General features: G+C 41.7%; 1 protein-coding gene across 1 annotated transcript in view; it reads left to right on the forward strand.

The window, feature by feature from the left end:
* The window catches only part of cdk14 (cyclin dependent kinase 14), a 214,210-nt gene that overhangs the window by 84,071 nt on the left and 107,908 nt on the right, over positions 1-22,231 (forward strand). Inside the window, exons 6-8 of the mRNA XM_084557761.1 lie at positions 3,937-4,031; positions 7,961-8,023; positions 20,419-20,542. Of these exons, the coding sequence (XP_084413887.1) occupies positions 3,937-4,031; positions 7,961-8,023; positions 20,419-20,542 (282 nt within the window). The remainder of the gene's footprint in view (positions 1-3,936; positions 4,032-7,960; positions 8,024-20,418; positions 20,543-22,231) is intronic.

Here is a 22,231-nt window from a genome sequence, read left to right on the forward strand (position 1 = left end):
ATGAACTAAAGTCACGTGACTAAACATGTCTGCTATGTAGAAGCACTTTATTCTGGAAAATGAAGTCAGTCAGACAGAAAATTGTAAATTACGCAACGTGAATGTTTGGTGAGGTGGTAGTAGGTGATCGTTATTCAGTACTACCAACTTAATTCCAGAATAGATAAAAAAAAAATAAAAGACTTTCCAGAAAAGGACATTTTGTTAATTTAAAATCGGATATTATTAATATTAAAAGATATTGAAAAAAAAACAAAAAACAATTATAATGACAGTACAGAGCATGTCCGGGCTTGGTTTGCCCTGCCAGTTATGGACGTGAGCTTCCCTTTAGAAACCCCCACTCCTACAGGCACAACTGGTATTTAAACTGAGATGAAAAACTGAGGCTGTGTTTGATCCGTATATGATCCAGGCCTGATGAAGAGCTGTACTGGACTCCACACACATACACACACATACCGTACAAACTCTCCCTGAGAGTGGATCAGAAACACATTTTGAAATTGAACTAATTCAGCAATTACTGAGCGGGAAGCTCCCAGCGCAGATATGTGAGCAGCATTACAGACTGCTGCTGAATAAAGTAATACATCTAAAGTAGAGGACAGCGAAGTGTGTGTGTGTGTGTGTATGTGTGTGTGTCTATGCCATTACTAGAAATTGGATGGGTGAGTATGTGTGTGAGGAAGGGGGTTGGATCTTCAAACTGGTGACAGGATCTTTGAGGTATCAGACTGCGGCGCTAACCTCCTGCCTACTGAGAGGAGTCCTGCCTTTGATATGCTTATCTGATTTTTTTTTTAACAACCTTTAGGTACTCATATATGATGAATGTATTCATGAGACTCATCACACGCTGGCTCTCTGCGGATCTGTCCGTCAAAGCTCCCCCCCTGCGCCCTTGGAACAGAATGTTGTGTTTGCTAAGTTAATCGCATTGGCAACCGTCCGAAAATCCCATTTACGCTCATAATAAAAAATGCACTTGTTATGCCGCTCTCACATTCGGTCCTAATGAAACCGCTCCTTGTGTCGTTCCGCTGTGGCTGTCATTTGTTTGTTCGCGGGGACATTTTGTCTCAGTAATTGCTGGAAAATGAGCTTTTCAGTTTGTTGCTTAGCTATAATCACTGCTCTGAAAACTTACTTGCAGATGTTCGTTTTTATTCAAAAGTAGAGGGGCTGGCAAAAATATGCATTTCGCCACCAATTGCATGTGCAGTGGAACTTCAGAAGTGGAGTCGAGTCAATGAGGTTGAGAATTCTTTATGTGGTCGTCTTCAATATCTGCCAACAAACCGGTGTTCTGATCCGTTTTAAAAAAGTGAAATGTCCTATTAAAATACATCATAATATTGTATAATATGTGATAAATAAAGGATTATCATATCTTATAACGTAATACTTATGTAAGTTTACTTTTGGGTTTGTCAGCTTTCAACTGCCAGTGAAAGTGAGATGTGTGTCTGAATTCTTGCACAGTTATCTTTCTGAGGACCCAATTTTAGTTTTACACCAACATAGTGAGGACATTTGTGCAAAGTGAGGACATTTTGGCCGGTCTCTTCTTTACAAGGCTGTTTGAGGGTTAAGACTTGGTTTTAGGGTAAAGGTTACAATTGGGTTATAGCAGGATAAGGGTTAGGGTTAGGCAGTTAGTTTGGATGGTTGGCGTGAGGGGCTAGGGAATGCATTATGTCAATGATTGCCCTCACAAAGATATAGCCATACAAACATCTGTGTGTGTGATCCAGGTATTTCCATAACTGCCAGCACGCCAGGCTTCTCTCATGCAGCCTCCTTCTCTCTGTTACCACAGGGTGAATTTGTTAATTGACTGCTGTCGAGAGGATTTGGATCGTTCCTCTGCTAGCGTTAGTGGATGTCTTTTCAGTTGAGTGTGCATTGCAGTAGTGTTTTTGTTGTATTTCAGGACTGACATGTCACGGTAGTACGGGCTTCATCTTCAGTGAAGTATATCCACACACTTGATGAACCGCTGCTAGTTTGCTGCAGCGACCCACTGGGCTCCTCACCTCCTCCTCATGTTGCTATTGTTACGTGATCAGTGACTAGTCATCATGAGGCTTAAACTGTCATGGTACAGCAGTGAAGAGACAAACTGACTAGTCAACTAGTCTGTACAAATCCTAGTGCTAATGGCAGAGACAATGTGAGCTTTGTGGGGTGAGGCAGCAAGTAAGAATGCGTAGCTCAGGGCTGTGTATTGACATGTACTGCAACACTGTTTACTTGTTTTTCCTATGAATACATGTGACTCTGCACCCATTTGTTGGAGGTGCAGAATTTTCCCACGCAAAGCAGACTAATGTAAACTGTGAACAATCACCACATTTATCACGTCTTCTTCTTCTTCTTCTTCTTTTTCTCCTGTTATTTGCGTAATCCTCCTCGATTGTTCTGAGGGTGTGATTCTGATAAAGCAATGTGAATCTCTTTGCAAGTCTGTCCCAGCATGAATAGATCAGTCCCAGCCTTCCCCCAGTAAGCTCTGTAATCTTTGCCAGTACAGTAATGGGCGATTCGATCATTTCCTTTACACATCATCTCACTGCTAATTAACAGTGTCTCTTGCATCATAAATGTGTTGACAAATGAGGGTGAGAACTTCCAGCAGTAAATCCTCCCTGCATTGTCTCGATCTGTTTTAATCTTCTCTAATCCCCTATATGCAGTGAGGCGTTGTAGTGATTCAGCTAATGAAGGCATAGATCAGGGGTGTCCAACAGTTTTTTTTTACCGTGGGCCACTTATGGAACAATATATGAAAGGCTGGGCTACTCAGGCGACGTATATTCATGGTACATAAATGTAGAAAAATTGTGCTTCATGAATAATTTTTTAAGAAATCCATCATACATCAGTATGCAGAAGTATCAGTAAAGGGTTTTCATTTATTTTGTTTCTAAAAGAGTTGGCTGCTCATTCACAACTCTCCGTCAGGACATTAGGTGAGGGGGTAAAGGGAAAAGGTCCATATTTCAAGCTTGTTATGCAAATAGTTGATTGGACTTATTAACGCTTAAATGCTGTGCAATATATTTTTAACTCATTGTTGTAGTCAGTGGGAACAGTGACGCTTTGGACTGAAGGATGGTTGGCAGAGCAGGAGAAAGTTTGGTGGTTGAGATGTAAAGGAAATCACAGAGGTAGCTGTTGGTCATTCTGGTTCTCAATTCTCAATTTTTTTCTGTAATGCAAACTAAGTTATCGTCAACGTGCTGCATAAAAAGTTGGTGTCTGTGGAATCTCACCACATGCAATCGACAACTGTGTTTCTAGACATGCTAACGTTGTTGAACGGTTGCAGTTTTTTCCTGGTACATTAATCTTGTGACTTCAGTGAGGCACTCTTCTATGAAGTCACCGTCTGAGAAAGGTTTCCCGTGTCAGGCAATGAGTCGAGGACCTTAGAGCTGGCTGTTTTTCCTGCATTTTCCTGTGTTTTGTTAACATGGATTAGCGCTAGCTGCCATTTCTGCTCTCGTTCTGCACCAGTGTAGGTCTGACGCTTGGTTTCATAGTGTCGTCGTATATCATACTCTTTCGTCACATCAACTGTTTCATTACATGTCAAACAGACACATTTAAGAGTACAAGATATGAAGAAATATTCATTATCCAAAGTGTCTGAAATGTTCCTCACTTGCGTTTCTTTGGTTCTAGCATTTTTCGTCAAAAGTCTTCTTTGATTAATCTTTTGTGAAGAAGCTGCAGCACTAAAGATGTTGCGCCACCTGCTGTTGAAACTAAATAGTACAATACAGTCAAGTGCTAGTTCCTTGTGTGGGCCACGTTGCATTAAATGTTTAGAATTTGTCGTGGGCTGTAGGTAGAGGTGATGGTAAGTGCTCTGGTACGTCAGTATGTCTCTGACAGTAACTCTCTGTCTGCTCTGTTCTGTGCCTGCAGCGTCTCTCCTGAAAGGCCTGAAGCACTCCAACATTGTGCTCCTCCATGACATCATCCACACCAAGGAAACCCTGACTCTGGTCTTTGAATATGTGGTGAGTCTGCACACTGAGATCACCCATGTGGACCCATGACAGGCACGCCATAGAGGTCTGAAATTAGATTGAGGATCTGTTTTTAGCATCCAAAAGGAAATTAAACCACAGCTTTAGAAGGGGAACAAAAGTCAACCCTCATGTGTGTGTGTTTTTTTTTTTTTTTTAGTTTGAATGATTTGACCCTCAGTGCCTGCTTCCTGATTGGGTTTCTGTTTTTAATACTCTGCCTACGGAAACATGAGCTGTGGATATTTAGATTGGCATACTCTTGGTTGCGGGGCACTTGAAGAATGTAAAAACAGCCTGGGCTTTTTCCACTGGTAAAATCTGTGCCATAATACTGCAGCCAGATCCACCGGAGACTGGTCTGTTTTTGCCCGCAACTTGGAGCCAGGCGGCCATTTTATTGGAAGCTCACTGTTTTAGTGTGTTTTCACAACTGCCCTGTTGAAAACCGTGGACGCATATAACAGCAAATAATGTTATATTGATGTATTTATGACTTGGAAGAAAGCTCTGTCTTGTCAGTACTGTCTCTACAATTTAAGCATGTCCTTTACCAGTCTGCAAGATCAGTACTGGCACTGATTCGTCCACATTTCCAGTAAATTAAATTATATCCTCTATTTGAAGCACATACAGAGTATAAGCACTATTGACCAGTTTTAGCTGCAATGGTATATGAGTATGGTGGGTGATGAGTAACAACAAAAGGGTAATAGTGAAAAGCAATGTACCAGAGGGCAGGGTCAAACAGTCCCCTCCAACGACGGGTAAGTATTTGATCATTAACAGACACTAGTCATGTGAGTTTCTAATGGGTAACACCCACAGATGTTCCTATCCAACTCCCCACCAGTCCTTTAGAATAGAAAAAGCTTCTTGGATCAGTGGCAAAATGTCTTCAAGAAACCCGACAAGTCCAGCTGCGAGGTCTAGGATATACAGTGCAACGCATGTAAACTGTGGGTTCTTCAGTCAGTGTTTTGGATTTGTTTGAAAAGGGCAGATGAAAAAACCTCAGGGACTCTGAAAAGAGCTAAATCATTGCAACCAGTACCACTGTGCTGAGCCAACTCCACTGCATTGGCTCAGCACTGTAATAAAATATACAGCAGCTATATTTAAAAGTGGGTATGGTGATTACAAATACTAGCTCAGTTATTTTAGCAGCGTGCAGAGTACAGTATAACATACAGAGTATTGCATAAAACCAAATAAGAGTGCAAGATATGTAGCATTAACAGCAATGCAAATAAAGTACTCTGTAGTATTAGCAGTAGTGCAAGCAGCCAGTTGTTTAAGCAGTCTGCACAATACAGGATTACATACAGCACACTATAAAGTGCAACAGTAAAAAGAACCTGTGGAGTTGACAGTGGTGCAAACGTTACGTTCATTATCAATGCATTTGTGAATTGGCCAAACTGTTCTTTTTTACTGCTTAATTTGCAAAAACTATATCTGTTGATGATTCCTTCCAAATGTATACTGTTGTGATGTAGTTGTAAGTACAACGCTAACTATAGGAGGCAGGGTCGAGAAATTGTTAAATAATTATTTAAGTATTTAATTATTGTTAATTATTGTCATAATAATATAATGACATGTATAATATGTATAATATTTGTTTGTTAATTTACTGATAATGTCTTTAATTTAACAGGTAAGAAATATTGAGTTATTTTCAATAAAAATTTAACGTTTTCTAACGGTGTATGAAATGTAGCTTTTATATTCGAAAAAATTACATTTGATACCAGAAAAAAACCCAATTACTGTAGATCTAAACCAGGGATGTCAAACATACGGCCCATGGGCCAAAACCGGCCCGCCAATGGGTCCATTCAGGCCTGCGGGATGAATTTGCAAAGTGCAAAAATTACATGGGAGACCTTAAAGGGGAATTACCGTTTTTTACAACCTGGACCTTATTTCTGGCATAAAATACGATTGTTTACTCACCCATAGAACTTTGGTGTCATCTGGAGTCGTTCGCAAGATATTTAGCTCCAGTGGAGCGCCGCCTATATCCATATAGTGGGAGTGACTGGGGCACCGAAACACAGCCTCTAAATAACGCATTATCTGCCGCGAAACTCGTTCATTTCACCAATATTTTGTTATGATACGCTAGTGCTATTCCCCGTTGAGTGCGGAGTTACCAGAGGTTGTAAAAAACGGTAATTTCCCTTTAACTGCCAATTTTCGATAAAATTGTCACCTGTTTGTAGTTTGTCCACTAGGGGTCGCACCGTTGTTGTCAGAGTTCTGGATATAACAAAACACTGAGACCCAGAACAGACGGCAATGTGCCGAAATTGCGAAAAAATGTTCTTAAGAAATTTCAGGTTGTTCATAAAATGTTTTGTATTTGAAGTTGTTGTATTTATAGGTTACTATTCTATTAAGTTGCTGGCCTGGCCCTCAAATTGGGCTGTATGTGTCCCCTGAACTAAAATGAGTTTGACACCCCCGATTTAAAAGTTCAGTGTGTGTCGGCACAAAGCACCACCACCACGCTCTGTCACACGCTTTCCGCAATGCGATCTCCAGCTTTGACGAAGTGAGAACCACAAGTTGAAGAGCACAATGCAGCTAGTGTTACATCCACACCTCCTGTAACTGCCAACTTGGTGGTGAGCAGAAGCCCTGAAATTAAACTTTATATTCTCTGAAACATTTACAGTCGATGCCTACATTTTGAACTGTTGTCTGGTGTTAAAAGAGGCACGAGTGAAACAAATTTGTGAATATCTGCCCAAAATACTGAAAGTCCAAACAATAAGAGTGAATTATCGCCCAGTCCAGTGGTGGGAATAACCTATTTAGGACATTTTTACTAGTTAATAATAGCAAATATTCTGCTTCTGCATAGAAAAAAAAGGTGTAGTGGACAACACGGAATCTACAAGGTTGCAACCAGTCCAGATCCACTCCTTCCTTTCCATGCACCAGCTGACAGCGGTCTCTGATAGTCGCATTTATATTCAGGTCAATCTTTGATCTTGAAGTGCATGCAGGCCAGGCCAGATTTCTACCCTCAGCTTACTCAGCTTTCCACCTCACGGGCATTTAATGAGCCTGAAAGACAGCACAATGCCCCCTGTTGGTAGATGAGACACATGTCAAAGGTTCTGCTGTGATCAGAGCTCAGCGGATCGCACCTAAATGTGGAACGAGATAAAAGGTGTGGTTGGATTTAGAGTTTAAACGGGGAGATGAGTCAACCCTTCCTCACAGAATCCTCTCTCATTAGAGATATATATCTCTTAGCACAGTAAATCTTTCAATCGTGACGCTACAGGGTATTATTTGCTTTTCCATATATTAATTCAACCTCGCGGGGTCAGTGGGGTTTCATTTGATTAAAATGCTAATGCACTTCTTTATTTTAATGTGTCTTCTGCGTTCAATGTCGGAATCAGGAACACAGAGCCAGAGAAAAAAAATATATTCCGTTCATTGTTCTCCTCTCAAAGCTAACGATAACTGACAGGGAGATGGGGAAGTACACAGGGAGAGGAGACAGACAACTGAATGGGGAAACAATAACACGCATTATAGAAGAGAGGAGATGGAAACAGAGATGGAGAGAGAGCAAGGTTTTGAGTAAGATGGACGGGCCGTGTCCATGTTGAGGCGTCCGTGTGAATTATTCAGCGGACGTGGCGCCGCCGGTGTAGGAGACTGTAAATATCGGTGTGATTTCTGAGCCACTGACTCAGGTTTGCTGATGGAAGACATCAGCTCAGCTCAGGGTAAACGCTGCTGTAGTCTCCGCCCCATTGTAGGGTCGACCAGTCACAGCGGTTGATTTTTGCATGGGGAAGCTCCTTGTTTCAGCTAATTATATTCACGTTAAATGCACATAACACCAAAATGTTGGGGCTTACATTTAACACTGTGTCGTTTTTGTTTTCCAGCACACAGACCTCTGTCAGTACATGGACAAACACCCCGGGGGGCTGCATCCAGATAACGTGAAGGTAATGTATGCATAATTATCTGCTGGTCACAACAAAGTCTATGCAACAAGGATGTTGTCTTACAAGCAAGCAAGATGTTTTCTACATTAAAAAGAGATATTTGTTCACCGCAATTTTTGAGTGGTAGTTGCCAATGAAACATAAATCCAATGGGAAATTCCCTAACCCTCTCTGGAATTTTTTTCTCATTGATGTCGTGTCCAGCAAATGTAACTACCAAAGATCGGACTTGGCTGAAGCCCGATACCAATCCAGTACGATCCATTTAAAAATGCTTGGATTGAACTGACCGTGAAGTCCAACTTCCCTCCGCCTACAAATGTTTTGCGGCGGAAAGTTGGTTTTGTGTCACTCAGTTGGGAACTGATGATACTCCAGCAAAGATCTGCCAATTAAATCCTTTATGTGGTGATATTTCCTTCCCTGTATCAGCTGAAACACACCCCACAAGGAAATCTAGTTTGCATGTTACCAGACTCACTTTCTGATAAGAATTGATGCTACTCTGTAACTCTGTGGCTAGGACAGAATTGCTGTTAGATAGAACCTCTCACAGCTTATCAATACTGAGCACGTTCCTAGGAACAACTGTAACACCTGTTATTCACGCACTGGAGAGCAGTGCATAAAATTATGCAGATGCAGGTCGGGAACTTTAGTTATGAGGGGGTTACAGCTAAAACAGACACCGAGTGTGTTTACGCCGACATGAATATCCCGGTGCAGATCAAGTTTTTGGAGTATCCAGTTTTTGTGTTCGCTCTTTGGGGAAACAAACCGTATGTGTCTGGCGTCTGACATTTCAAGCTGGGACAAAACAGCATTTAGCATTTGGGTAATGAAAAATTTGACGGGAGAGAGCGTGGAGATGCTGACCCCGCAGTAAACGACCTATAGGATGCCGGTTTCCCAGCACGTATAGTTTAACGAGTCAGGTCAACAGCCACTGTCACCTTCGTTTAAGATTACAGGAATGTCACAGACTGCTGCTCGAACGGCACGAAGACGTCGGCAGCCTAGATCTTACTCTAGCAGAGGCAGAGTATTCAAAGCAACTTCTATTATGAATGTACTTGGCAACACAACATAACATCTAGTCACCTCAGATTACACACTGCGTCAAGTTTACGCACGTATTTTCATGCCAGTGCAGCATCGATGCAACAATGTTCAGCTTCGTGGGAGCTTCTACCTTTATAATGGCTCACTATCTATGGTGTCCTAGCTATAGATAGATATCATACAGTTAGAAATACCTGATGGATGTTGCACCAGTGCCATGTCAATATCTCTTTTAATAGAATGTGGTCGAACTAATAAAATATGTAGCATTCAATTGAAGCTTGATGCTTTTAACAGTTTATAGTGTACCGTAACTGCAAAGTGGTGTGTAACAAGTAAAAGTAGGGCTCGTTACTCATGAGTACCACAAACAACATCCTGTTACCAGACACCACAGGACACCCTCAGAAGGCCTTTGTCCATTTTCTGATGAGTCACAACTGTTCTGGAGGCACAGGGTAGACCTACACGATATTAGAAAGGTGGTTATAATCGTGTGTAATTTGTAGTATTGGGGTTTTTTTCAGTTGAGATGTGATCTAAATGTTCTTGACTTGAGACCGAAGGGAAAAGAACCGGCTTTTGTTGCATCTCCACAGGGAGTCCAGTGTGAGCCGCCATTTTTGGACTAATGTTTTGCCTCCAAAACTATGAATCCTGTATAGTAAATCCTCAATTTTATACAATGCTGTACCCTTCAGCAGTCAGGTTCATGTTTAAAGTGACATATGGTACCTTGGGCTGGGTTCCATTAAGGCATATTTTTGTGGTTCGAGTGATGCAGATTGCCTCTCGTGAAGGGTCATGTAAGAGAAAATGGCTGAGAGAACCAATATTTTAGGTCGCCCTGACCCAACACTGTACTCAAAACCAAATAAATGAAACTGCCGTTGAGTAATTACAGTCACTGTATTCATACTGAGCAGTTCCGAGCTGCCTCCATTACACGAGTGAGCACACACAAAGCCACACGAACAGATTTGAAATAGCCGAGGAGCCTCACCAATAAGTAACAAAGTCAGCGGGAGCCAAGCAACGCCTCGCCCTGCTCTCAGAATAATCTCAAATTATTCACGTGGAGCTCGACACGGCTGCTGTCAGCAGGAGAAACACATTATTTATGTAAATCCTTGATGGTAAAAGGTACGAGCTGTTACATAACAGATGCAACCTGAACTGTCACCTCGCTGCATGACGGAACATCGTTAACACTCGCACCGACACCGCCGCCACCACGCGGCCTCATTCACTCCATCATCGCCTCTTCTCCGCCAGTTCATTTGTGTTGGCAGTGTTCTCCAACAAACATCACTGAGTGTCTATAATGCTTCAGAGGAGAAGAACGGTCTGCCATAAGAGAGACTCACTTTATGTCGGGTCAGTCGTCAAAATAGAAATCATCCTTTATATTTTCCTCTGGTTGAGTTTGAGCATTTAGATTCCTCGGCTGGATTTAAATATAGATTATTATTTAACTGATTATGACATTTATTCCTGAACCTCAACTATCACATACTACATTGAATGTACACCAGTCAGGCATAACATTATGACCACCTTCCTAATATTGTGTAGGTCTCCCTTGTGGTGACTCATCAGAGAATGGACTTGGGTCTTCTGAGGGTGTCCTGTGGTGTCTGGCAACAGAATGTTGTTATTGGGGGGGCTTTGAGGGGAGGGGCCTCTGTGGATCATCCCACAGATACTTGATCAGTTTGGGATCTAGTGAATTTGGAGCATTTGGATTAGCATTAGCACAGCTACCTCAGCTTTGACTTTGGAGGCCAGGTCAACACCTTGTGCTGTTCTTCATGTTTTAGTTGTTCCTAAAGCGTTTTTGACTGTGTGCCTGTGTCAGGCTGCATCCTGCTGGGGATGGCTGCTGCCATCAAGGAGTGTCATTACTATGGGATGGGGGTTCCTGGTCTGGTCTAGGTGGGTGCTACATGTCTAAGTAACATCCATACCAATGAATGCCAGGTCCAAACGTTTCCCAGCAGAACATTGTATGGTCTTCTCCTGTCAGTGGTTTTAATGTTGTGGCTGATTGGTGTAAACGTAAATTGCACATTTTGGAGTCCATATACAGCACCCGCCACTGTATTTCCGTCGAGTTCCCTGCCAGAGCACACTGACAATGTTTCCATGTACTTCGTTGAGAATCCCTCACCTTACACAGCCGCCAGGATTTCAGTGGATTTTACTGAAGTGAGCTTCAAAAAGATCAGGTAGCTGTGCTAATGCTAATTCAAGTGGTTGGTAAGCTGGACAGAGATGGAGAAATTGCTGTTCTGGTCAAACAAAGTCAAGAGTTTGGAAATTATAACACTGGTCGGATTTACAGAGAAGAGTCTGTCTGTTTCACCTGTAACCGTGGTAACTGTAACCAAAGATGGCAGCAGCTGTAGGCTTAAAAATGCTTAGACCACATAAAAATACACAAAAATAAAACCAAAATGTCATTGATGGAAAAAAAAATACAGAAAGGGTGGATTTAATCACATGAATCATGTCTCAGTTATCATTAGGGAGTTTCCATCGTTTTAGCGTAATATGTCCTGTTTCTGCTGCAACCCAATTGCAACCGACTCACTGAGCGGGACTGAGGAGACTGACTGATAAGACTGGGTCCTTGAAAAGCCCCCTCGGTCCACAGATCTGAATGCCACAGAAAGTCTCTGGTGGGCTTTAAAGGACGCAGTGGTAGCAGCAGCATATTAACCAAAGGATATTAATGAGCTGAAAGATTCTGAATACAAGGCTAAAACTGAGAGACATGTTTGAAACTCATGGACTTAAAGTTAAAGGATTAGAACTATTTGCAAAAAATCTTCAGCTGGTTTTAATAACATTTTATTCACATCAGTATTACAGTATGTCTTGCAGGTTAAGGTAAGAGAACGGCACGTATCAGTTCCTCTTTAGGAAACTATGGGACCTGACCATTCTCTTATCTGACAAACCTCTCATGTTTTTAGTCAAGTATACCCTTTACTATTAAAATACATAAAAAAACATAAATATTTAAAATTCCCTTTTGTTTTTATACTACTTGCATCTCACACCTGTTGAGGTCATGACTGAATTTATGACTCGTGTCTCATTAAGCCTGTTATTTGGATGTTTTATGAATGACTGTGAGGAAGTGCAGTCACTCAGATATCCTCCTATTTACTAATCAGCAACATAAAAGCTATTAGTGCCTCCACTGGTCCTGGATCAAATTAACATTTAGAGACATGCACTTAGACGCTCACTGCTAATGTAATTAGTGGTCAAGAACCAGCGAGCTGTGAGTGGGTGTGTTCTTGTACAGCTATCTTTCTGAGGACCCTCTGAGGGTTTTACACCATCGGAGTGAGGACATTTGTGCAAAGTGAGGACATTTTGGCCGGTTCACTCCTTTATAAGGATGTTTAATAGGCGGTTTAGACTTCTGTGTTAAGTTGACGCAAAAGCTACGGCGGCAACGCAGACCCCTACCCAGTAACTGATGTGCACCTCCCCAGAAATGCAAAGCAAAACGCAAGAGCTGTGATTGGTCCGCTTGGTAGTAGCGTGTTTGAGGAAAAGTTAACCGAGGAGGTTTCGGAGATACAAACATTTGTTTGATTAGTCTTTGGTGAAATTTCGGCAAAAGTTTCAGTCGCCATTGTTGAAAGTGAAGCAGGATGTAGGAACAAAAATTAACCCGACTGGCAAAAAAGACACAGCGCCAACTACTGTTTGGGGGGTGTTTTTACAGAGCGAGCCAGACTGATAGAAGTAGAAATGTCTAGGTTGTGCAGTACTCTAAAAGCACCTTGAGGGTTAAGACGTGGTTTTAGGGTAAAGCTTACAATTAGGTTATGGTTAGGATAAGGTAAAGTGTTTCGCACTTAGTTGAGATGGTTACCCTAACCCTGCAGTTTCATATTTAAAGTACACTTAAGTCTGATCTGGATGATTTAGAGTAAAATCCTACGGAAACCGTCTTGTTCCACGGCAACATTAACTCTTCTCGGCCCATGTACTCGACTGCAGCTCTGGCGTAATTGAACACAAGTGAGTATGACCTCATCCAGGCTGCTGCTGAAGTGCTCCTCTTATTAGATTATACCCAGTCAGCTGAAGGGCCGTGACTCTGTGACATCTACATAGATCAGTTGGAAGTCGACACCCACGATCCATGTCTTCGAGCCAAATATCAGCTCGTATTTGCTTTTACAATTGCATTACAAGGGAAGTGCCTGATTGCACTTTAGTCATCGGGGCCACGTCAATATAAAGGGCAGGCAATCACAGCAATGATGTAACATTTTATTCTACGAGTTCTTACCTGCTCCACTCCACTATAAGATTTTGTCAAAGAGATGTCTCGGTCTGAGCTGTGTTTCAAAGATTTTTCCTCATGATTGCCAAATTAGCTGCAGCTGCATTAATTGCAGTTTAGAGCCGTTGTTCGTTTTGCCACCTGATTAAAACGTCTTTAGCTGAGTTTTTGTCTCATTTATTTATTTTATTTTTATTTAACAGGTCGTTAGTCAACTCTCATTTGAACTCTCAAATGAACAACGGCTCTAAATTTCAGACATTTGTTTTTATGTCTTAAGCCTCACTTATCGCCATCGTGGTGTGTGGTTACCATGGTTACATGTGTAATTTTCATTGCTTCCCATTGTACTTGTTCACGCACACATGTCACTCTCCTCTGCAGTGATACAACAGGTGGACTTTCCTCAGTAGTTCCACTAATATTTTTTTAATATTATTTCCAAACTGTTTAAACTGAAACATTATCTCTCTCTTGTCTCTGTCTGTCCTACTCAAAGTTGCATTAGCATTAGAACAATGTTACCGTTCATCGTTCAGTTCATGATTCATTTTCTTCCGAGAACTGAGAAATAGAATTTAAATTCTTGAAATAGCATCGCTGACAGACACATAATGAATGGAAAGTGCTTCTATTTAATGGCTATTTATGAACGAGATGTTTAAGGCTGTTGAGGAAAAACTTTGTATTTAGTGACATTTTGCCATCTGGTCATGTTCTGATTGTTTTTGTTATTTTATATATTGTTTACCCTTGTTTTCATTTCTGAAATTAGCATAGACTACAAGTATACATCCACGAAAATACTAATTACATTTTTTGGCTAAATATAGGAAATCAATATATCAATAAATATTTGTATTTTGATCCGTATATTTATTGGACATATGTAATTGTAAGGTGAAAGGGAGTAGCTTAAATCAAAGCATAACAAATTCAAAAAGGTTTGCAAATGCTGCCTTAAAATTAAATCATAATAACTTTTAAATTATAAAGACCTATTTCCACAGTCAGCTGTTGTGGTTTCTGGTTGCTAGCCCCTGCACTATTTTAGTCACCTTGCTGCTGACTAATATAGATTTAGTGGAACTGGAATTACTCTCAAAATGGTCACAAATGTGTGTTCCATGATATACAAGTGGAACATGAGATTCACAAATGCATATTTTAATTCACGCGTAACTACCGACCAATTTGAACATAGTAATTGCACAAATTTAGACATAGCATATTATTTTATGCACATTTTTTTTATAAGACTAATTTCACTGCATATAGATTTTGTCGCTTAAGCATGCAGAGATTCCTACAAGTCGCAAACAACTTTAGACTTCAAAACTAAGGGTCTGCTGAAGCTGACAAGTGACATTGAAGAAGGATTCTGTCAGTGTCATTCTGTGGTTTGTGCAATGGTGCTTCAGTAAATCCATATTTACACAGAGGGGCCCTGGACTGTGACACAGCTGCTCATTAAAACACAAGCCAAAGAATATTCTGTGCCTATCTGGACCCCTTTGTGGCCAATGCCACAGAGCAGGTTAATGCTGGCGGTCGACTCGCCCCATTAAGGACAACACCATCCTCATGCTTAGTGGAAAAGATAAAGGCTCTTTCAGTGCCTGCTAGCAGATGGTAGCATCTTTTCACTCCATTTAACACTTCTACATTTTATCTCCCCCTCGCTGATTTCACCACTTTTGCTCATATCAGCAAAACGATGCGTTGGGGATTTGTCAGCGAAACCGAATGTTGGTGTTCGGAGTCACATTTTGATTGCTGGTGTTCATGTAAATTTTGACAACATCCATGCTGGGATGGTCTGAGTGTTTCATTGAAATGGTTTGTGCGCCAACATAGAGCATTTACACTTCACCAGGTTGGTGCGTTTGTGTCTGACAGTAGATTTTTAAGAACTGATCTCAACAGCAAAAATATACAGACATGGTTTTCCTTCCAAATGCCTCAAATGACCTGTAAATACCCGACAAGGACTTCTTGGGGCTATGATGGTTATTTCTGAGATTTCCTGGTGAAGGTAGAAGAAGTGCAATGTGGTTAGGGTATGGGTGAGTGTATGGCAAGGGTTGAACGGACTAGTCAACTAGTCACTTTGTCGACTGCACTGCTGTACCATGGTCATTGCAGAAAACTAGTGCAGAAAACTTTTTTTTTGTGTGTGTGTGTGTTGAATCAAGTTGGTAATATAGACTGACGATCATCTACTACCACCTCACCAAACATTCACATTGAGCAATTTACTAACTGGTCTCTAACTGATTAGAGAGTAAAATTCTTCCACACAGCAGACATGTTTAGTCACCCAGTTCTTCTTCAGCTTTGACGCTAGCCAACCACCACTAAAACAGAAAAGGAAGAAGATGTTTTGATGCTCTAAGGACGTAGTTTTACTTCATGGCAGACCTAAAACAGATCTAAATCTAAAATAAATCGATCTTTTCTGATATCCCTAATTGTCACCCTGGACATAATCAGAGTGGGCAGTTTTGTCGCACACTCCTAGGACCACAGCCACCACTGTCTTGCTTGACACAATGTCCAGAACTGCTGTCATATCTGCAGACTCTCCGTCTTGTTTTAACCCAAACTACTTTACTACTTCAAATAAGCAGTTTTAACAAGAGGACGCATATCATAAAAAAAAAGCAATATTTATGTTAAAGCTTACAGGGACTGCACAAGGCTTTGATCACAAGCAAAATATCTCAGCAACTGATTGTTGTTCCCTCAAATGCACATTTAGTCCAAGAGCGGGGCTGAATTACCTGACTTTTAATCAGCATCCATTTTGTACCAAGCGAAACTCCTGTTGTCTAATAATTTGCAGAGTGTCATTAAGTTTAGCGTGTCCCTGCAGTGGAGGCTTATTTTAATAATTGTATGCTGCTCTGTCTGTCAGTACTTTTTGTATCGCCGCTTGCGGGGCTCAGACTTGTTATGTTTTGTCCCAAATCAGTCAGTCTTCAGGCCTATCGAGCAGATCTTGATGCTTGTTAGCTCAGCCTGTTCCATAAGAACATGACATTAAGACGCAGCGTCTTTCTTTTCCCTCTTGAGTCTTCATCTGCTTTTCTCTGCTATGGTCCTAGTGAATCTATGAAGCGATAACCCCAGTCTGTCACTTTGATACATTGCCTCACGGATTGCTTCACGCCAGATTCAACCACATTTTGATGGATAATGAAGAGGCAATACCATCCGAACACTGTTTTTTTTTATATAATACTTATCTTGCTAGCGAGTTCTGCTAGCCTTGGGTGTGAGGCCAATAAGTATTTCATCATTAGATAAAATGACAGTGTGTTTATTGTACTGTTGATGGATTGTTGTTCGTGCAGCAGGATCACTCCCCAGGTGATAGATTATGTTAATGTGTGATCTGACTACGCTCACGCAGCTTATTCCTCCTGCCATTAGGAACTAATAATGCATGATTAAACAGAGACTCTCAGCGCTAGCACACATAAACTGGAGGGTTTGTCTCTTCAATGGAAGAACTAGACCGATTTACACACTGTCCGCAAGAGACTACAGTCTTTTTTTGGTGTTTTTCTGGTAGTCCTCCTTCCTCAATGCATTTACCCAGATGGACACTTCACACTCACTTATTATAGCTGGGTGCACAAGCAGATGTCTGATGTGTCAACAAGGCAAAAATGTCCACCAATGAGTCCGTTTGGCTTGAAACCATCTTGAACTTTCTTTTTATTTGGCCAATTATGAACAGGTTCTCTGCAATTTAACTCGAAAATTGATAGAAGCGCACAGTTTCATTTTTGCCGTCAAAGCGGTCGCTGTGTGAGCAACCTCCTCCGACTGCCCTTGGTGCACTCTCCCTCCAATATTAGAATGCAAATGGAACCGTGCCGTTTTCAGTTGAAAAGGAGAAGAAAAAAAGAACTCCTTTTAAGGGTTTGATGTTCAAATTGAATCGCTGACTGAAGAGAATAAAAGGGCGATTTTTCTTTCTTTTTATTACCGCGCTGTTTCGCTAACAGGGCCGAAAGGCTCTTTCAGAAGTGTGTTTGATATACATGAGTAAACACACGTTTCCCATGCAAATTTCTGCGTCGCGCTTCATCTCTCACCCGCCAACTGGAAGGAATAGCGAGCCGTTGACCCCGATGACCCCCAGATGCCAGACAGGACCCCGTCCCTGATTGGACTCCGCGGTGCTTCAGTCAGCTTAATTGGCTGAGACTATAGTATCATGGAGAGTAGAGAAATGAGAGAGGGGGGGGTACGCTGGAATTGGAATAAAATTGAGAGGCTGATCGTGCTCACCTCATTATTTGTTGATTGACACGTCTGCAGGGGAAGGGGGGAGGGGGGCAATGTACTGCCAGATCTCAGAAGCAAAACAAGACAACTTTAATGTAGACTTTGGGCAAAATTTAGGATTTTGTTTATTAATGTTAAAAAGCTCATACTGACTTAATGCAGCAAGCATGTGTTTAAAACTGTTTTGTGAAGGCATTCTGGGTTTATGAGCCCTGTAGACAGGTGGAGGAGCTGAGCATTATCTCGGCAGTGAAGTAACTGGCTTAGAGGCCACAGTTAATTAAATTTAAATGTAACTTTAAATGCAATTAAACCTTCATTCATATGAAATGTAAGCAAAAGTGCATTCATGCATTTTTTTTTCTTCTGTTTTGAAAATTAGTTTTGGTCTGCAGCTTTTACAGGGTAAACACTACTTTTATATAGCAGGCAAGAGCAAGACATGCACTGAATATTGTTTCAAAATAAAGAGAAAGAGTCCGGTGTTTCATGGTGTCAAGGATGACTTTGATAATCTTGGTACATGTGGGGTTTTATCAGCCGTCGGCTATTCTTTCTGTGGGAGAAGGACATTTTTTAAGTTGAACTTGTGTCTCAGCTTAGTTTAGGACAACGGCGCAGGACACAAGGGGAGGCAGGAGCAGGAAATAAAAGATGTTTAATTCAAAGTCAGGACCAAAATGAAAAATGAACAAGGAAGAAGGGGAACTTAACGGGAACACTAGGGAACATCCACAGTGGTAACAGCACAGAGGAACATCCACAGGGGTAAGAGCACAGACTTTACAAAGAACAAAGGGAAAGGCAGGACAAGAAACGCCAAAGAAGAAGCTTACAAATTAAAACGGGAAACACAAGAAAACCCAAACAGGGTTACGCTGCCAGAGCTCATTGAGGTTATTGAAGTTTCTGTTGCAGCACTGGCAACACAGCATCTGCACAGTTGACCTTAGTTAACCCCAGTTGTTGGGACCTTAGGTACTGTAGCTCCTTCAGCCTTCAGAGACTGATGCACCTACAGTGAAAGAAGGAGCTCTTCAGGAGGTCCTTTGTCCCGTCAGCAATCTAGACTCTTCAACCTCAGCATTTCTTAGCACTGCTGCTGAGCTTCCCTCCACAACCAAAGGACACAGTTGTCATCATTGTATTACCTCAACCTAAGTAATTTGTTTTTCTTTTGTTCAAGTGCAATACTCATATTTGTGTCATTTTCGGTCCAATGGCTCCATCCTTTCATTATGCCTTCACATTTGCTACATTATGTATTGCGCTCATTAGCTTGTTAAATTGTTAGCTTTTGCAGCTTGTAGATACAAAGGGTTGCATAGCAGTGTTTGTTTATGACTCATGACTGATATTAATACTTCCGAAACGGGCTAATAAAGTTGGAGTCTTGACCTTCCGACACTTTCTTTTCCTCTTCTTTGCACCTTGCTTTGGAGGTGAAGTCACGCCAGTAGTACAACTTTTTCAGTAGCACATGACTGAGAAACATATTGTGTGCACAACTTTCCATATCCCAACCACAAACTTTTGAGATTCCGTTTGGAGGCAACACACAAAATTCCCCATTTCTCAAAGTTGCATGAGTCCACAAATCTTTACTGTTCAAATGGACAGTTGAGCCAAGTTACATGAGCTTTTTACATTACACTGATAAGTTGATGTAGTTGTATGCTGAAAAAAACACAACGATGAGCTAAAACGTCTGGGTGACATAGTTCATTTGATCCATTGTGGAAATAAAAGCATTATTTATTGCATCTTCAAGTTAGATAGCTATACCTTGTCAGAAATAGTCCTGTAGTACATTTATCTTTCAGGTGCGAATAGTAAGCCTGAAGAAGATATCTCAGTTTTTCCGATGGCAGGAACAAACAATGTGAGTCTGGCAAGGCACTGCAGTAACTGTAGCATAAGGAACCGCTGAGATGTGATACTAGAATCAATTGTTCATTTGCATTAAAGTCAATTCGCCAAAAATCCAATGTTCAATGCAACAGAACAGCAGGTTTCCTGTGTTTGGGTGTGCAGACTGGACCTAAGAACTCACACTATTTGATGAGATGCCCCTTCTTAGTCAAAGATTTTCTTTTGGAACATGTCCCTGGCACCCTCCCGTCGGCCTCTGCTGCAGTCCGTTCACCACCCTTCACAGCAAATGAAAAGGAGGCAGCAGCAGCCCCGCCCAGCTCCATATGTTTGCTGTGATTTCAGCAGCGCCTGTCACATCTCCGCACATTTCCACTTTTCTTTTCTGACTAAAGCACTCCCGTAATGTAACTACTCCAGACCAAGCAACAAACACATTTTCACTCTGACCAGTCAGTTCTTAGTAATTGTAGAGGAAGTAAAGATGGCTTCATTGATTTTTGGGTGTGTGCCTTTGAGACAGAGGTGGAATTTCATTTAGCATTTGTTCTTTTTTTTTTTTCAATCTAACATGTGGACTTCATGCCTGGCGTCATATAGACTGGGAGTGGGGATGGGCACCACCTTAATGATGAATAGGTATTTCCACACCTCTCTGCACTCGAGACTCGCTCAGTTTAATGTGCCACGGCAAAGAGATGGAGATTCAGGCAGAGACGAATGGGAGGATAGTTACTACAGTATGATGAAAAAAAAAAAAAAAAAAAACGTGTTTTCACCATGTTCGTACGTAGACACATGGCAGCTTCACCTCCTTTTGTTCACTTTCTGTTGCTCTGTTATTTTTCAGCTCTTCCTGTTCCAGCTGCTGAGAGGCCTGTCCTACATCCACCAGAGGTACATTCTTCACCGCGACCTGAAACCGCAAAACCTGCTCATCAGCGACACTGGAGAGCTCAAACTTGCTGACTTTGGTAAGTAGTCTGGTCACAGATGGTCTTTTTTTTTTTTTTTTTTGGTCAATGTGTCAGCTAGACACCGATCAGCCACAACATTATGACCACTGACAAGAGAAGTGAATAACATCTACCATCTTGTGACAATCCAATGTTCTGCTGGGAAACTTTTGGACCTGGCATTCATTGGTGTGGATGTTACTTAGACATGTAGCACCCACCTAGACCAGACCAGGCACCCCCACCCCATAGCAATGACACTCCTTGATGGCAGCAGCCATCCCCAGCAGGATGCAGCCTGACACAAGCACACACACAAAAACGCTTTAGGAACAACTAAAAAAAAACAAAAACATGAAGAACAGGACAAGGTGTTGACCTGGCCTCCAAATTCATTAGATCCCAAACTGATCAAGTATCTGTGGGATGATCCACAGAGGCCCCTCCCCTCAAAGGCCCTCCACTATCAACATCCTTTTGCCAGATACCACATTCTCTGATGCGTTACAACTGTTTTGGATGCCCAAGGGAGACCTACACAATATTAGGTCATAATGTTATGCCTGATCGGTGTAAGCATGCACTGGAACCCTTGAAGTGATGCTCAGGGAACTAATGCATGAGTTCTCATATGCTGGCCGAGGTGTGATGATGCAGAAATAAATCTTGTGATTTATAATACCAGTTCCAATTGTATGCCAAATGGGCAGCCATTGGTCTGACACTGAGCTAAGAGTCAGCCAGATGGGTTAACCAGAATGTAAGGATCTCATACATTATGGATAACCTCCCGGACTATTTTTAAGAAAAAGCTGTAACGAATGTATTTCATTTACAGAAAGAACTTAAATAGCAAATATCACTGTCCCACGCGCCACTGTGTAAAGCTAAAGAAGAATGTTTTTGGTGCCATTGGGTGGAACCGTAAAGGGAGTCTTGTCACCTTTGTTTTTTTTGGCTAATTGTGAAAGACAGCAAGCTAGACAGATTATGTTGGATCCAACATGTAGGCTGTCTGATTTGGCCCCAACACTGAGGTGGCTTTAGCTGCTCCGTTGATCCATCCATCTGTCCAAGGATTTGGCCAAGCCTATGATGTCTTGACAAGTAGTTGACCAGTTGACCAGTTCTCTTCCCGACCTTTCATTTAGTGCCAAAAAACACATTTTTATGCAAGACATATTTAAATTAAAGAGTTTAAGATCCCCATGAATGTTATTGACAACAGTCGATTCATTGATTCATTTCACTCGAGGCTTGGTGAGTGTGGGTGTTCCTGAAGTGGCACCATATGGTTTGGACCCATGCTCGATAAACACTGCCTTCATGGCCTGTCTGGCACCTTGGGGGGGGGGACACACAAACTGACAGTCAAGTACTGTATATGCTTCGTCCAGTGTCTTTAGTCCAGCAACCCCATTCTGTCCACCCTTGTTTCCTAACACCTCCAAACCCCCTCTCCTCTGCCCTTCCATCCTCTCCATCTCTCTTCCCCGACAGATGGGTGGAGAAGAAGGGTGGCGGCTTCATCAATAATGCAAACCTCGTATTAGTGCAGAAACATTACTGTGGGGGGGGAAAGGAATAATGAACAAAATACCAAATGAGCAAAAATGAAACTCCCTGGCCTATTAGTCTGTTGCTGGGGCTGGATCTCATCAACAAACATGCTCAAAAAAATAAAATAAAAAATAGAATCAGCCTTCG

Source organism: Chelon labrosus (genome assembly GCF_963514085.1).
Source record: "Chelon labrosus genome assembly, chromosome: 12".
NCBI lineage: Eukaryota > Metazoa > Chordata > Actinopteri > Mugiliformes > Mugilidae > Chelon > Chelon labrosus.